The following is a 16940-nucleotide window of genomic DNA, read 5'->3' as shown; positions in this document are numbered from 1 at the left end:
TAACTGCACCATGCATGTGGGTTTAAGGATTTTCCAAGATCTTGAGCCAAACTAAAATAAAGTATGTCATGTCCCCAAATTGGAGGAGAGAATTTATTATAATTACTTTGAAGACTATGAAAGAAAACATAGACAACTGCAGGATTATTTTTAATTCTCAAAAAGAATGTGAAACGTTTTTGTCCCAGTGCCATGGAAACTGCAGCTGTTAACAAGGAGGAGCCTCATCAGGGCGCAATGGCCGCTGCTTTACAGTTGAAGAAATGGCAATTTATTCATTTAATTGACTGGCGTGTTCCATCAGTTTGAACAAATTCCTGTTCAAAATGTTGTTAATGTTCCAATCACTCAAGCTGCCCTCACCCCCCCCCCCCCCCCCCGGTCAGATTAAGAGAAGCCCGGAGGTTTGTCTTGGGACCTCTTTCTGCTCCGTCCAAGAATTATCCCATCCGGAGGGGCTGCTCTGTTTCCAAAGCTTGCAAGGTGGGAACTGGGAGGTGTCAGTGCCTGCACCAGGCCCCTGGCACCTGCTGCCCTCGCTCCTCATGGTGGCCCTGCTGGCCCCAGCCATCCTGCAGAGTGGCAGTCACCCTGCTACTGCTTATCTCTGAGAGGAGGGAGAGGATCCCAGTGCATGCTTGCCTGGCATGACCTACCTGCCAGGGCTCTGGGCTCACCCTGTGACCACTAGGGCCGTGGTGGATGACCACAAGATGTTCCAGGTGGCCAGACCCTCCCCTCAGGCCACCGTCAGCCAACGGGGCTCTCCAGGTGGCATCTCTTGAAATTACCCTCACAAATTGTCCCCCAGGAGGTTGAGTAGGGAAGGTCTTCCAGCCTCAGTCACATGCTCAGTTGGGTCAGCCATCCCACGACCACCAAGACCTGGGCCATCAGGGCAGCTGCGCTTCCTTTTGGATGGGTAAGCACTTGTGCTCTGGGTGCGCTCTCGTTCCAGCACACTTCAGTCAAAGAGCATCTGGGTGAAGGGTGGAGGAGACTGGAAACTTGCTCATGGCCTCAGCTTACACACCAAGAGGTCCAGGGAGGGGTGGCTTTTGTCAAGTTACAAAGATGGTCCTGTGGACTTTTCCCTGGGCAGCAGATGCCTACGTGTCTCACCTGTCCAAAACCAAAGGGAACATTCAAATATTTCTTCCCAGCACAGAGAAGCCCTGCCCAAAGGCAGCTTGCAGCCTCACCAACACAGTAAAGAGGGCACCAGGTCACACAGGGCAGCTTACTCAGGTTGAAACGTAGTTCAAGTTCTGCCTCAGCAGGTCCGGGTGTCTCAACATTAAAAGACAAAAGTAAGCTTCTGTAGAGCAGTAACACATCCTGCACCGGGACTAATGATCTTTACATCTTCATTAGCTGGAACAACAGCTTCAAAAGTGAAATAAATGCACGACATGTATTTTGCAAGCTTAGGAATGTTCCTCTGTCCCCCTCTCTCTAATGGAAATGGCAACGTTTGGGCAGCACTAAGGCACATCTGTAAAGCATCTTGCAACCTGCAGATGGAAAGTGTCATGAGCAGCTGTGTGTGACTGAAGAGCCCCTGCTGCCGGCTCCTCCCCGTCCTCTGGCCGGAAGTGGGAAAGATTCTTCCCTGCAGGTTCGAAGGAAGCAACGGCGCTTATTCTTCTGAGCCGCAGCTTCATCCATCAACTCCAGGAAAATGCCTCCCAGATTCACATCCCGAGCTCTGCTCTCCCTCAAGCCCTGGAGCCCTGTTTGAATCACATCCCTAACTTCCAGACAGCCGCACCTCCCTGGCCTGCCAGCACCTCAAATTCATGTGCTTACGTTAAAACTTGTTGCCTGGCCCCTTACGGTGGCCCCTCCGACTCCCCTTTTAGGTCGAGGACATCCGTGATTCCTCCTGCTTTCTTCCCTCTTGTACCTAGTCAGTGACTGAGGAGGTGTTTCTTTTCTCATGTGTGTTTTCAACAGTGTTTACTGAGTACCTGCTGCAAGTAAAGCGCTGTGCCTGCTGGTGTGGAGGAAGAAAACTTGAATCTTGTTACTCAAGGAGCCTGGATTCAGGAGAGGGAGACAGTGTCTCTGTTGCGTGGGAGAGAGGGATAAAGTCAACAGGAAAAGCACGGATACGGTTCCAACGGACCCGGGAGGGGCCCCAGGTTCAGTGAAGGGGTTCACATGTATCGAGTGCCCTCTCCACTCCGTGTACTGCAACCTGCTCTGGTTTGGGTTTCCCCAGAGACAGCTCCGAAGAGCAGGATTTGAGGGCAAGTGGTTTATTCGGGAGGGGATCCTAGGAGACATCTGCAGAGCGTGGGAAATTGAGCAGCGAGGGGAAGGCAGCCAACAGAGTCCCACCGTGGGCAAGTGAAGCTCAGCCATGGGGGCCTCAGGAACATAGAGCCATCCTTCCCACGGGCACAGAGAGCTGCGGCGCTGAGGGTGGCCTGGTGCCTGCAGCCTGCTGCATACACCAGGGCAGAGCAGACTCTGGGCGGCCAGAGAAAGCTGCCGAATGCAGACACCAGCGCTGGGCGGGAGCTGGGCAGGAAGGGCCGAGAGCATGTAAGCGGGGCTCTGACGGCCCCCACCCCGCTCGCATCCTCACTGACGCCCCATCCAAACGGCAAGGCAGGTCTAACTCATCTCACTGTGGGGCAGCCGGCTTCGCACAGAGACGGCAAGCTGGTCATGGCGGGAGGGAGCCTGACCTCATGGCTGGTTGACTCTGGGGCCCTCGATACCGGCTCCATAGCACACGGCTAGGAGATGGATCAGGTTGCGTGGGGAGCGTCCCGAGAGATGGGGGCGACTGTGTGTGGTCATCCCAAGGCCTGCAGTCGACCTTGCAGGCCTCAGCTGGGCTGGGTCAGCACTGCCCTCGCGGCTGCCTCTTCTTTGCGCACTGACCAGTGAGGCGGCCCTCTCTAGTTCTTCTCTGACTCCTGCCACCGTTCTGTCTTCCCTGCTGTTGCTTCTCCATCCCCAGGGCTCTGCCCCTGCCCCGGGAAAGCTTTCCTCTCCTCTTCTCCGTGGATGAAAGCATCTACTCCCCTGGGCTTCCTACTGCCTCTAAGCTGATGACTTCATGCGCATTTTTAGCTCTCGCCTTATTCGTTAGCTTCCGGAGTTGGTGGATGTAAAAACAGACTCTGGAGTTCCACTCTCTGGATGCGGTCCTGGCTCTTCCACTGAGCGGCTGTGTGGCCCTGGGCAAGGGCCCTATCCTCTCTCCTTATCCTCAGAGGGTGCGTGAAGGACTAAATGATCCTCATGGAGGGCGCACGACTGTGCGTGGAGCTGGTCTCACTCCATGCCCTTGCATGTGCTCTTCTCTGCCCTGGGGTCCTCTCCCTCCTGCCGCCCAGGACAGTCCAGTCCATCCCCGAGGCGGCAGCACCTCCTCACTGGAGCACTCATGGCTGACTCTCTCATTTTGTCCTTCCTCGTGACGTCTTTCAGAAGCTGGCCTGACGTTATGGATAGACTGTACATCCTGTAGGTGGGCTGTGAACTTTCTACCTGCCGACCCTCCGGGGCCTGGGACAGTGCCCTACAACCCGAGTGGGTGCTCACAAATATGGGTAACAGACTTGAAGTTCTAGTTATACCAGGGGGCTTGCCCAAGAGAGTGGAATGATAGCTAAGGTTTCGGGGGGGTGGGGGGGGGGGCAGACACTGAGTGAAGAGAAGTCCATGTGGTTTGCAGAGGAAAGAGAACTAATGTCAAAAGTGAGGCGTTTGCTGGGAGGGTCCCAGGCCTGTGGATAGCATGGTGTGTGTGGCTTCTTCCCACCCTCTCTCTATGTATTACAGATGCAGACATTATAAATCCTGGAAACTGTGAGTATTATAGCTATTATTACCTCATGCCTGCACACACAACACATACTATGTGAAATTAATTTTGAGAACTTCATTCCTTTTTGTCAAAAGAAAGTGCAATAGAAAGTCCAGATCTCAGGTGCTTAGAAGCATTTATGATGATCTTATGTGGCCTCGGAGAGAAAGGGAACTTAGAGGTTGACTGGTACAGCCTCTTCAAATTCAGTTTAGCCCAACTCTGAAGATGTTTATGAAATACCTACTATGCTCAAGACATTTCCTGACAGGTCTTACAGACCAATAAAACACAATCTTTGCCATTGAGGAGTTTGTGGGCTGGTAGGAGCTGTAAGACCACTATAAAATAAATATAAGGTAAGGCAGAGTATGAAAGATGCAGGAAAAAGAGCCAAGTGGATTCAAAAGAGAGGCAATGAAGAAGGGTTTCCTCGAGGAGGTGGTCTGCGAGATAGATGGGGTTTTAACAAGGACCAGAAAGATGCAGCACAGGTTACACAGAGGCGTCGTGCAGGTAAGGGGCAGGTTTGGGAAAAAGCTTGGAAGATGGAAAAGAGTCACAGCTGAGGGACAAACAGCTGGGGAGGAGGCAGCAGCCCTGTGAGTCAGGGAGCAAAGCTGGCTCCTCAGTGTAGGCGGATGGATGGAGGAGAGGCTGAGGATGGAGGAGCCATGGTCCAGTTAGAGACAGTGAGAGGCAGAATTGGTGGCAGTGGAAATGGAAATGGGAGACACTTGGGGGACACATCTATGATGATGTTGGAAAGCTGCAAAAATCGGTAACTGGTACATATGAGGGACTGAGACGGGGGAAGGCTTAAAGCTAGGCTTCTGTTTTGAACTCGGGTATCTAGGGAAAGGATAAGCCACAGGAAGGTCGGCTTCTGCTGAGATGCTTTTGGTTGCAAGTGACAGAAACCCAGCTCAGACCAGCTTTAGCAAAAGTGGGATTCTAATGGTCATGCACGCTTTAGGCGCCGCTTCATCCATGGACTCACCTGGTCAGTGATGTCATCAAGGCTCCCTCTCACCTCCTCCCCCTCCTCCCTCTCCCTCCCCATCTCTTCCCCCACCCCCTCTCCTTTCTGTTCTGCTCTCACCTATGCTCTAGCAGGGCTTCCTCACATGGCAGCAAAGTGGCCTCTGGAATCCCAGCCTGCATCTTTAAGTCTCAGATTCCAAAAGGAAGAGAGAACTCCCTTCCTGTCAATACCTCTATCTATATTACATACCAAATGTCACGTGAGAACCTGCTGTTTAGTTACATGTCTGCACTGGACTAATCATCTCAAGGGGTGATTCTGATGGGCCAGCCTAGGCCACATGGCCTGTTGGGGACACAGGCGCCGAGGGCCACGTGGACTGGGGATGGAGAGGTTCCCCAAAGGGAGGGAAGCTGGCCTGACCAGCACCTGTCCACTAGAAAGGTGTTTTGTGGAATGGGTAGAAGAAATCAAAATTGATTTCTTTTATGAGATTCTTTACAGACATAATTGTGCTTGAATTCTTTGAGTGATGGGGGCTCCTATTTCATCACATTGCCAATGATGACAACTCGGCCTATTAAAAAGCCCTTCTCTACATTGAGCCGAGGCCTGCCTCCCTGTCACTTTAATTCATTTTAGTTTTCCCCCGAAAAACAAGGCAAAGCAAGTACTCTTCTAACATGTTATTCAATCATAGAGATTCAAGGGCCTCAGGCCTCTAAGGAGGTGAAATATTTTCATCTTCCAGTTTACAGAAGATGTAACTGAAGAAGTTCACAGAGGTGATGTCACTTGTTGAGTTAGCCCAGCTGGGGTTCCTGCATCCCCAGTGACAGGCTCTACTCACGACACCACACTGCCTGTCTTGGTCGTCAGGCTCTGCTTTCACCCGGTCCTGAGGGCGTAGAACACACTCAGGAAGTGTTTGTTGAATGAATGAATGGTACTCTGAGTGGCTCACTTCAATATCTTTCCAGCATGAAGGCCAAGAGCAGACAGTGACAACTGTCTCATATTGAGGGCCTTTGTTGGTGTCTGATTAATAATAAACAACGTGTATCAATTAGGGTTCCCTGTTGAAACAGCAGAAACTGACTCTGGCTGATTTAACAAAAAAGGAACTAATTAAATAAAGCTGGGAAACCCACAGGATCACCAGGAAGGCTGGCAAGGCAGTGCAGGCCACAGCCCAGGCTCACCACCCCAATCGAGCCCAGGGCTGGTCTGGCAACGACGGTCAGCTCCCAACCCTGAGATACAACCTGGCCGGCCCCAGACTCTGGGCACTGGTGCTGCTGGCCCTGCTGTCCTCCCCCACCTGCCCCTGCAGCTGGAGCCCCATGATGCTGGGTCTGCCTCCCACCCTCCACCTCGCGGGGGATGGGGTGGGGAGCAGCTTTTGACTGACTGAGCCTGTGTCACGTCCTCACACCCTAGCTGGATAAACGAATATGTGACTTTCACCAAGTGGAGAATCTCCCACATCTAAGAAGGAGTTCAGATCCTGGGCAGCCAAAAACCTGACACACAGTCACCCTATCCTGTTTCATCTGATCTTTCTCTTTGGACCACACTCTGTTCCTTTATCCTAAATTCCTGGACAAGCCTTCTAGCTCCCTTGCCACCTGTACCCAGGATTGAAAGTAATCCTGCAAATGAGGTCTGACAAGCTGAGTTACAAAGGGATTATTTCTTTCCATATCCTGACCCTTCACTTCCTTTAACACCTCCGAAGATCTCATTACTTTTCTAGGCAGCCATACTGCATGCATGACTCATGTTGGCTCACAGCATGCTTGTGGTCGCCTGAATTCCCAAGATCTTTTCACAGGAACGGACATTAAGTCAGGTCTTTTCAATCATTTGCTTATATAATTGACTTATTGAAAACAGGCAAATTTAACTGAGTAACATAAAACTGTATTTGTAATAATTCAACTGTTTAGTTCCCACCCTTCAATTCCTTTGCACTGGAGTACATTTTACTGGGACGCCTCAACCAGAAATTGCAAATTGGTGGCCTGTGGGCCAATTTGGCCACACACTCATTTTATTTGGCTAATATGGTGTTTTTTGAGAAACAAATTGGTTGCCAACTGTTGAACATCAGGAGATCTCACATAAAATGCAGGCCTTCCAGCTTTTCTGGAGAGGTGGACTGATCTGACAGTCCTGGGCCCTCCTTTCCTCAAGGCGAGCTGTGACTGGCTGGGGCTGAGGAGCAGCCATGCTCTTTGCCAGGTGCAGGCACAGCTCGCTGCCGTCCCCACCACGGTCTGTTGCTCAGCCGACCAGCCTTCATCCATTTCCGTGTCCAGCCCAGCCTCCGACTCCTTTGGGATTGCAGCCTGTCGGTCCTGCGGAAGGTGGTTAAGGCAGGGCCAAAGGAGTAGGGAGGAAGTGGGGGAGGTCTGAGCCTTCACTTCCTTTAACACCTCCGAAGATCTCATTACTTTTCTAGGCAGCCATACTGCATGCATGACTCATGTTGGCTCACAGCATGCTTGTGGTCCCAGCCTGCATGTGCTCCCGTATGGCCCGGGCTGAGGGCAGAGGTGTGGCTCTGGCCCCTGGCGGGGGCATCTACTGGTCTGTCTGCCCAGCGTGCACTTTTCCAGAAACTCTCATTTCTCCTTCTGTGTGACTCCTGAGGGTGCGGCCAGGTTTCAGATGATCCTGCTCCTGTAACCAACACGCACTGGTCCAGAGAGTGACCATCTGGGCCAAGCTAAGGCGACAGGGGTTTAAAAGTTCCTGCTGCACAGCGCCAGGTGAGCGCTTCTGTCAGTGGCTCAAGCCATCAGAGAAGTTCTTCTGGAGCTGTGACCATGTTTTCCACCACACGGGTTGAGAAGTAGAGGCAGCGTGCAAGAGAGGGACGGATCATGTCATTACACAGAGAAGGGCGAGAGCCAGACGCACGGGGCCCACCTGCAGTTATCCGGCTCAGCTCTGAGTCTGGGGCCCTGCGAGTGCCTCTGGTTCTCAGAATCTTTTCTGCTCCTTAAAAAACCCAGCTAGAGTTGGTTTCTGTTGCTCACAACCAAAACGACCCAGAGCATGTCATCACGGATAGCTCCTGCTCTCTGTGAGCCTTCCCAGGGTCTGAGGGCATCCCCCCTCACTCTCCCCCTTGTGTCCTGTGTCCATGCCACCTTCTTTTGGATCAAGCTTTCTGGGTCCTCTTGAAAATTCCCCTTCGTTGTTCCTAGCCAAGTCAAAGAGCAAAAGGAGGAGAATGAGAACCGCTTCTGTGCACTGTGATGTGCATGCCCTGCCTCTGGTCCTTCCAGGAAGCCTGCTCCCAGGTTCCAGTTAGGCAGCTCAGCCTTCAGTCTCGCACAGTTGTGGTGCTGGTGTGAATAATGCCGCACTAGTGAGACACTCCATGACACTGTGGGAAAGCCTCCTGCTGCCCGCAGGAGCTGGGGTTCCAGGCCCTGGCAGCCTGCTATGAGCTCAGGACACCTGGACCTGAGGGGCTAAGATCTGTGCTCAGATCACCACTGGGTGATAATCCATCCCGAAACCTGTTTTTCATTAATTCAACAAACGTTTATTGAGCACCTACTGTGTGCCAGGCACTGCCCTAGGCACCAGTGATACTACAGTGCAACATTACGGAGCTCATATTTTAAAGGAATGTGATCTTCTCCATGCAAGTTCTGGAGACAGAGAATTACCAACATGCAGCCTCGATGATTTTTCACAAGGATCGGTCTCATCTTCCTCACACGTGAACTGCGGTTAGAATGATCCCCTCACAAGGCCGTTCTGATGATTAAATAAAATAATGCATACGCATGTTCTTGGCTTTTAAGCCTCAACCAATATTACTTCCTCCCTGAAAAGTTAAAAAAAGTTACACTGTACTTCACAAAGCACAGGGTAGCCCGGCCGGCCTCCAGCCCTCAGCGCCTCTCCTGGCGTCAGCCCCGCAGGAGCGAAGGGCCCAGAAGCCCGATGTGCTCAGGGAGGGCGGGGACGCGCGCTGGCAACGCCGGCGGCCGCGAGGGGGCAGCGCGCGGCAGGGAATCCTCGCGGTCGACCCCAGCCCACCGCCGAACTTCCCTGCGGCGCCCGGTCCTCAGTACGTACTTCCGTTGCTCTGACGCTCCCAGAAGCCGGGGCGTCGGGAAGGCGAGCGCGAATTCCCCTTCCTCTGCGCCTCCCGAGGAGGCTGGAGGGGGGCTCGCGAGGCCGCGCCGCCGTGGGCGCTGGAGCGCCCCGCACTGCGCCGGCAAGGGCGCGTCGCCGAGCCGGGTGCCCGCACTAGGGTGCGGGTCGGCGGGCAGCGGGCCAATCTCCGACCCGGACTCCGGGGCCCCCGGCTGTCGCCGGGAGGAGCCCGAGCCGGCCCCGGGGCGCCTCCGCCACCCCGAGCGCCTCCCCCTGCTGCTTCGCGGGGCCACCCTGCACCCACACCCGCAGCTCCGGGGTTGTCACTTCTGCGCGCCGCTTCGAAAGGGGACCGGAGCGGGAGCGCTCCGGGGAGTTGTCGAGGAGGATGCCCTGGTGTTGGCTATATCCCCAAGCTGCTTGCCGGCGCTCGCGAGGAAGGCAGTCGGGATAACACCACCCAAACTTTCCTTCGCGGCAGCATCGGGAGGAAACAACCCTCGCCGAGGCTCACGGAGAGCAGAAGGGAAGACTCGGGGCACCTGGAGGGGACAGGGCCGAGCCTGCGCAGGACGGTGCCCTCGGAGTTTTTGGGAGCCCTGAAGGCGCCCTAAGGGGCAGGACTAGTCGCCGGCGTGCGCTCAGGCGAAAGGAGGTCCAGCGGGCGCAGCGTCTCCTTTCCTGAGCCCCGCAGTGACCGTGACCTCCGCGCGCTCCCCGCGCATGTGCTCGTGGCCGAGGAAGAGGAAGGGTCTGGCGGCACACGCTGGGGGCAGGGACTAGCGGGCAGGCCCAGGGCGCAGGGAGGTGCCGCGGGGGAGCGCGCTCTCTGCGCCCCTGCTTCCCCGGGACCCGACCGACTGCTTCTCGCGCTTCCTGCTGCGGGGCTCGGGGCCGCGAGCGGTCACTGTGAGCGCAGAGCCCGCTGAGTGTCGTGCCCGGTGCGCCCCTGGACCCGGCGCGGAGCGGCCACGCGGCGGGACAGGTGTAGCCGGCAGCCTCGGGCGCCGTGCTCCGAAGGACTGGGTGGGCTCGGCTGGCCGGGAGTTGGCTCGCGGGCCGCGGAACTCAGGTCCCCGCCACGCAGGTTGGTCGGCACGTCATTTTGCACCGCCGCGGCCGGAGCCTCGGGCCGCCAGCTGAAGTGAAGGAAGTCGCGGCGGAACCCGGCTCCCCGGGCAGCCCGGGCGCGACCCTGATGTCCGCTGCTCGCGGCGGGCCCCGCGCCGGCCCCCGCGCCCGCCCCGGGACCTAGGCAGCTGCGCGCGGCCGCCGCCGGCGCCTCCCCCATGCTGCTCGGAGCGTCCTGGCTGTGCGCGTCCAAGGCGGCCGCCGCTGCTGCGCAGAGCGAGGGCGACGACGACAGGCCAGGCGAGCGGCGGCGGCGGCGGCGGGCGGCGGCCGTGGCGGCGGGCGAGGACATGGATGAGTCGTCGCTGCTGGACCTGCTGGAGTGCTCCGTGTGCCTGGAGCGCCTGGACACCACTGCCAAGGTGCTGCCCTGCCAGCACACTTTCTGCCGCCGCTGTCTGGAGAGCATCGTGTGCTCGCGCCACGAGCTGCGCTGCCCCGAGTGCCGCATCCTGGTGGGCTGCGGCGTGGACGAGCTGCCCGCCAACATCCTGCTGGTGCGCCTGCTGGACGGCATCCGCCAGCGGCCCCGCGCCGGCGCCAGCCCGGGCGGCAGTCCCCCGGCGTGCCCTGGCCCCGGCTCAGGAGCGGCCACCGCGCTTGCGGGTGGTGGGGGCAGTGCGGCGGGCAGCGCCCCCGGCTCGCCCGTCTTCCTTTCTGGGTCGGCAGGCAGCGCCGCTGTCAGCCTGCGCGAGCTGACGACCAACAGGAGCGCGCCGGTGGTAAAGGTGGGTATCTGCTTCGCGGTGCGGCGCCAGAGGTGTGTGTGGACACGTGTGGGTGTGGAGGGCAGTGATGAGGGGCAGGGGAGACCAGAGGTGGCTTCACAGTGGCCCTTGCCTTGCTCTTCTTTCTCCACCCTGCTCCCCTCCAAGGACTCCTGAGTGTAACCCTTGGAGTCCGGCTTGCCAACTGTTGGACACCTTGTCTCCCCTATTCTGTCCCGTCCTCGCTGAACTTCCTGTCGTCCCGCCATCCTCTCCCTCCCCCCATTTCCCCCACCTCCACTTGCTTTGTGGCGGTATGTGGTCCCAGGGAATCTTTCCACCTGTCCATAGTGTGCCAACAGCCCATCCTCCCACGGGGTGGGCGCATCTTGCTGTCCCCTCCTCACCTCCAGTTCCTGCAGTTCCTGTGCTGGCCGGGCCTGTGTCTCCGGCTTTTTAACTTTGCTGGGACCCCCTTCTCCCCAGAAATAGGCTTCCTCCCACTGGACCCCGCACTGGCCTTCTGCACACCCTCAGCTAGCCTGGGTAAGGTTAGTGCTTAGTGTTTCCGGGTCTGATAGCCGGGAAGAGGTGGGCCTCAGGCCTGGTGTCTGTAAAGGAGGCTTGGGCAGAGGGAAGTGCTGACTGGGGGTTGGAAGAACACAGATTACAAACTCCATTGAACAGAAGGGAAAGAATCCGCCTGGAGACCGGAGGAGTGGTTGGCCCAGCCCTTCCTGGCCTGCGTCTGCCTGGAAGCTCGGGTTCTGTCTCCCACAGGGTCGCATTCCCATGTGGGTGCTTATTTGAGGTTTTTTGTTTTATTTTTTAAATTTTATTAATTTTTTTTATGCAACTACATCATACAGCATCCACTCCTTCTGTTTTAGTTGAAAGGCCTTATCTTGAGGGCATCGGTGATTTAGTTTCAAAAGCTTCCTTGAATGTGTCATTTCACACCCTCTGCCATCTTGGGAGCTGTTGTGGGGGGAGGGGTGACCCATGGGATGCTGATTTAGGCGAGAAACAAAGTACTCGCGTTTGATATTTTCTTTAAATGTAGAAAAGCCCACTGAAAGGTAAAAATAAAAACATTGATCTCTTGCAATTATGGTTCATTTTAGAAAATACACTTATCCCTCTATTTTTGACCATTTAAGGAGCTGGTGGTACATAAATCATTTCTATAACCCTCCAACATGTGTGGTACTGACATGCTGGGAGAGGGCTGCCAGCCGAAGGCCTCAGTCCTGCAGTGTCTCTGAGGTTAGGAGCTTAAGCCCATGGGTGCTGAGCTTTAGCGTTAAATGTCATCCTCTGCCACACTGGGTTTTCCTGTGGACCAGGAGGAATGCACCGTCCAGAACAGTCAAGGACTATTTGTACTTGGGGTCGCTGCTGAAGGGGTGTTAGTAGTGTTTCTTTGGTTTTAATTATGATTAAATCCAGTTATGTGTGTTCTTGTTACAGATCTTTAAACTTTTCCTTCCTGTCCTTGCTGTGTTTATCTAAGGTATTATAATTAAAGGTCTTTATTTGCAAAATAAGTGGGTTACCTCCTCTTGTTCAGAGAATTAAGTGATTTTTGGAATGATGCTTCTAGTAAAACACCAGGACCTTTTGATGAGAGTGTTTACAGGTGTCCTCCTCGTTACCTCAGGTGAATGGCATCTGATCAGGCAGTTAGGAGGGAACCTCTGAAACGTGAAAGGCCGGAGCCTTGAGGCAGCTCTTGGAACTAGGTGGCATTTGTAGTTAGTCCTGACGCCGAGCGACCAGGAACTGACTCTTTGTTGCCTGGGGTTATTGGCGGACTTTCCCTGGAGGCAGGTGGAACTCTCAGACCTGGCTTGTGGCCTCTGGGCTTTAGGGGATCTTAGAACACATTTACTTTCTTTTTCTTGTGTTAACCGTGACCCTCAGTCCTTTCTTCACAGGCCCGCCTCATAAGGACTCAGGTTTTAGGAAGGAGTCTGAATTATATTCAGTCTTATACTTGATCATTTTCAGAGAGGAAAAGGAGTTGGGGGGGGAGGGGGGAGGGTGTTGGGGAGTGGGAGAATACCCCGCCCCCAGCTTTTCCTTAAGGTTCTTATGGCTGGTCAAATAATCAGAGAGGCAGGTTAGCAAGAGAAAATCAAACAAGATTTAACAGCATGTATCCCTGGGAGAAACCCAGAAGACACTGAGTAACTCGGCCATCTGGCTGAGGCTGCCTGTTTCAAGCATCTTCAGCTACAGACAAGAAAGACATTGGGGATGGTGATTGGGGCCTTCAAAGGGGAGGAAGACAATTTACATGGAGCTGGAATGCAAATGTTTGTTAAACAGGGTTTGCTAGGCCAAAGAATGGGTTTGTTGGTGTCCTTTTGTCACACCCATTTTCCATCATACTATAGCTATCACGTGGTGTGAGCTCCTTCCTGGAAAGGCCTTCTATGGTAAAGTCCTTTAGGCAGTTTGGGGGCGGAAGGTCGGATGCTCTTCCTGAGTCTTCTGAGCCTTTACTGTCTTCAGCTCGAAATAGTCCACGTACCAGAGTGTGCATCTTGGGGCGGCCTGCCCCGAACCCCGTCAATGGTAATACCATCTAGCTTTTTATCCACTGAGTTTTAATAGTAGTGGGGGTCTTCCTGGGCACCCAGAAGTCCTGCATGCTGCACTTATCCTGCCGCTCTGGGTAATAGCATTTAGGTCCCACTGCATCATCTGGAGGGACAGGGACAATGTGGGAAGAGGGAAGGGATTGACATTAAGCAACTCTGTAAATTTGGTTGGCAAAGACGTCAGCTGAAAATTCCTTCAGCTGGTTCTTCAGTACGTTCTCACTGCTTTACTGTCCATTGGAATTGCTTTGACTCCTCACAGCAAAGCTGAATGCTGGCTGTTGCTGCCTGTTGTTTAATAGATGGGCACTCCTGTTACCGTTCAGCAAATACCATATATGCCTTAATAGCAGGTGACTGTAAATATAAGACAACCCCCTATTTTCCCAATGAGAAGCTCCTCAAATCTTCTTTTGGCATATGTAGACTTTTTAGGTATGCAGATACACAGATATCTGCTAGACTATTTATCAATTTAGTTACAGCTAGACCTTGGGAACACATTGTGTATAAAATGTATTAACTCCTCTTTGGTTCTACTTGGAGGTGGTGAAACATTTTCTTTCCAAACTCTTCACTGCATCTTTTTCATCAGTTTTGGTTATCTCCAGAGTCCTTTGGAAACCTCTAACCTGGTTAGCAGAGCCTCTCAGATCTGCTTTCACCTGAGGCATTTGAGATGAGGCATTTTTTGAAACCATTAATAATGCTGCCCCTGGAAATTTTATACCGAGTTACAAGTACCCAGTGCCTCAGGTTAGGACTGTTGCCTGTTGGCACATACTCGTACGTGTTGCTTCTTAAAGTGATCTTTAAGCAGCTGTGTTTTAATTATACTTTCCATTGCAGTTGATAAATGTCCGCTAAGTTTTCAGCCCAAATTGTTTTTAGTTTTGGTTTTACAGTTTTGCAAGGTAACCCTTTTAACACCCCTGACTAGCATTGATTGGGGTGTTTCAGGGCAACGTGTCTTTCTAAAACCGTTTTGCAGTTACAATTTGAATTACAATTTTGAATTACAATTTGCATTACAATTGAGTAATTCAAAGAGTACTTTTTAAATATGCTTTACTCAAATATAAGGCAGTTGCGGGTGTGTGTGTGTGGGGGGGTCTGATCCACGCTGTGCCTCTCCATTTGAAGTCGGCCTGTGTTACAGATTGTAGAGCATTAATGGCATCTAAGCCAAATGCTTGAATCTGTTTCCAGTTTTATCTTTGCTATCAGAGGTCATGTTCCCGATCCTTATAAGCTTCATCAAACTGAGAAGGTCCACACTATAATCTGTTTTAAACAGGCAGCAGGGGAGAGAGATCCTGCTCAGTTGCTGATGCTGCGGGTTGGCAGGCTCCCCTGAAGACGAAGCTTGCCTCCTTGGTCCAGGACACAGAGCTTGTCTACAGCCGCCTGGAATTAGGCTGCTCTGTGCAGTGGAGCTGAGCAGAATTATATCCCACTGTCCTTTCATTCCGGCTGTTGAGAGCCCGCTGGCTTGGTGGAGTGTGATGAAATTGGGTCTCAATTACGTAGTCGCTGCAAGTTCAGTATTTCAGTTCAATCTGTATTTAATCTGTATTTTTTTGCATTTAACATGCTCTTTTTCGAGGTACATTTTTGAAGTGAAACATCAGCAAGGATTTACTTAGGGGGAAACACTGTTTATAGCATCACTTCAAGAAGCCAAGGTCACTTTTTATCAGATTTGCCTTGCTTGGAAGATCTTCAGATGTGATGAATTAGAAATGCATGCTTGATGTGTATCCTATTGGAATTCTAATTAACCTTAAAAGAATAGGGGGTCAAACTGAAGGTGTTGGCAGCAATGAATGGTTTAAAAATTGTGCTTGCACACCATCATGTGGGGCTCCCTTTTCCCATTGAGTGAAGTTGGAATAAAAAAGCATATAAAATAGTAGCACAATTGGATTCTGCTCACAGACTTCTGCCTTCTTCTTTAAACTTGACCTTGACTCTTGATGGCTTATGGATGTTTAGAGATGCAGTGATCCTTTGGGAGATGCAGAAGAGCATCCAGGAGGAGCTGATTTGGTCAGTTGTTTCTCTCGTCTGCCACGCGTGTCTACACTGTTAACTCGTACGAAGGTTATCTGCAGACGTGAAGATCGTATGTTCGTATTTCTTATGTATTTTCTTAATGGAATGTGTGTGTGATGCTCGTGTGAGTTTATTTGAGTTTAAGTGAATTGGTATTTGCCGCAGGAATTCAGTTGAGTAGAAGTGGTGAGAGACTTTAAGAACAGGCCGGCACCAGGACTGGGTGCAAATGTTCTAGAGCCGAGAGCGCTGAGCGCAGGAGGGCAAGTTCTTGGTGACGCTCGGACAGAAGGAGGCACCTGGGAAAACTGGGGTGCCCTTCCCAGGGAGGCCGTGACGCAGCAGTTCAAGATGCAGGACAGCGTTGCAGTTCTCTCTCCGCTTCACTGAACACGTGTTTGAGTACCTGCCCCGTCCAGCTGCTGCAGTACGCACCGGGAGCACTTGGGATGAAAATTATATTGGTTTTTAGGAAGTGCCTTCAAAATCTGCTTCCTGCCTCACCATTAAATGGAGCACCAGGCTACTTTTTAAAGCAGCATTGACGTCCTGGCAACAAGAGCTGCTGTTCGGTGACAGTTATACTCCCAAGCCCTCATTTCTTCCGCACACACAATTGAAGCCCCGACACCTTATCTCTACGTGCTTTTTAGAAATTTCCACATAGGAAAGAAATATTTACTGTTTTTGGATAAGCCATTGTGTTCCTTAACTCTTTATAATAATTACCTAATTTCTACGTAACTTAAAAATTGCACCTGTTTCCCCCTTACAAGCCTGACTAAAGGTAATTAAAGCCAGGTGTGTTTGTGCAGGATGAAGCGTGCAGAGTGTCAAGAATGGCGTGGGCACGCAGCCTGTGCTAAATTAACATCACCTTGAAACAGATAACCAGTGAGACTCAGCTGTACCTGCCAGGTTCATGATGCCTCTGGGTTCATTTTGTCACTGGCCATCATTGTCTGGACGAAGTTTGGAGTCTAAACATGTGCAGAACGAAAGCACTTTATTGACCAGAGATAGTGACTCATAAAATGTAGAAACAGTGTCCACCCAACTCAGATCACAAGGCTGGGTGAAGAGCACAGGCCAGGTGGGCCTCCCCCCGGCCGCATGTGGGTGCAGCGGGGGCCTCCTCTCTCAGCCCATGAGCTGGTGTACATGGCGGGGTGCCCCTCCGTCCCAGCATCAGCGGCTGACCCCTGCTTCATTTGTCCTTTGTAAACCGTAATTCTGTTTAAGGTCCCTTTACATACTCACGTTCTTTTCTTTTCCCAGAACTTCAGCAGTTTCTTGCTTTTTTAAAATTTAGGTGTTGAAATAGAATTTTCTTTTTTCCTTTTAGCAAAAGGCGTATGTACTCTACACAGGGTTAATACCAGTCTGTGAAGTGTGGTTGATATTAATTGTAGCTCTTCCTCCGTGTCCCAAACTGTTCAGTGCGTCAGCTTTAACCGCCCAGTACCTCAGTCTGGCCCCTGGTGGACTAGTTTCCCACTTAATGCTTC

At 52.7% G+C, this 16940-nt stretch overlaps 1 protein-coding gene across 3 annotated transcripts in view; it reads left to right on the top strand.

Moving 5' to 3' along the window:
• The first annotated feature begins 8933 nt into the window (after positions 1-8933).
• Positions 8934-16940, top strand: part of SH3RF3 (SH3 domain containing ring finger 3) — a 344795-nt gene continuing 336788 nt past the window's right edge. The window contains exon 1 of one of the 3 annotated variants that reach the window (XM_023618447.2): positions 8934-10792. In XM_023618447.2, coding sequence (XP_023474215.1) covers positions 10223-10792 — 570 coding nt within the window. In that variant the 5' untranslated portion in view covers positions 8934-10222. The remainder of the gene's footprint in view (positions 10793-16940) is intronic. The other 2 variants (XM_023618448.2, XM_070234980.1) reach the window with 2 other exon arrangements.

The sequence above is a fragment of the Equus caballus genome, chromosome 15, assembly GCF_041296265.1.
Source record: "Equus caballus isolate H_3958 breed thoroughbred chromosome 15, TB-T2T, whole genome shotgun sequence".
In the NCBI taxonomy this organism is placed as follows: Eukaryota; Metazoa; Chordata; class Mammalia; order Perissodactyla; family Equidae; genus Equus; species Equus caballus.
This window is presented reverse-complemented; position numbering and strand designations above follow the sequence as displayed.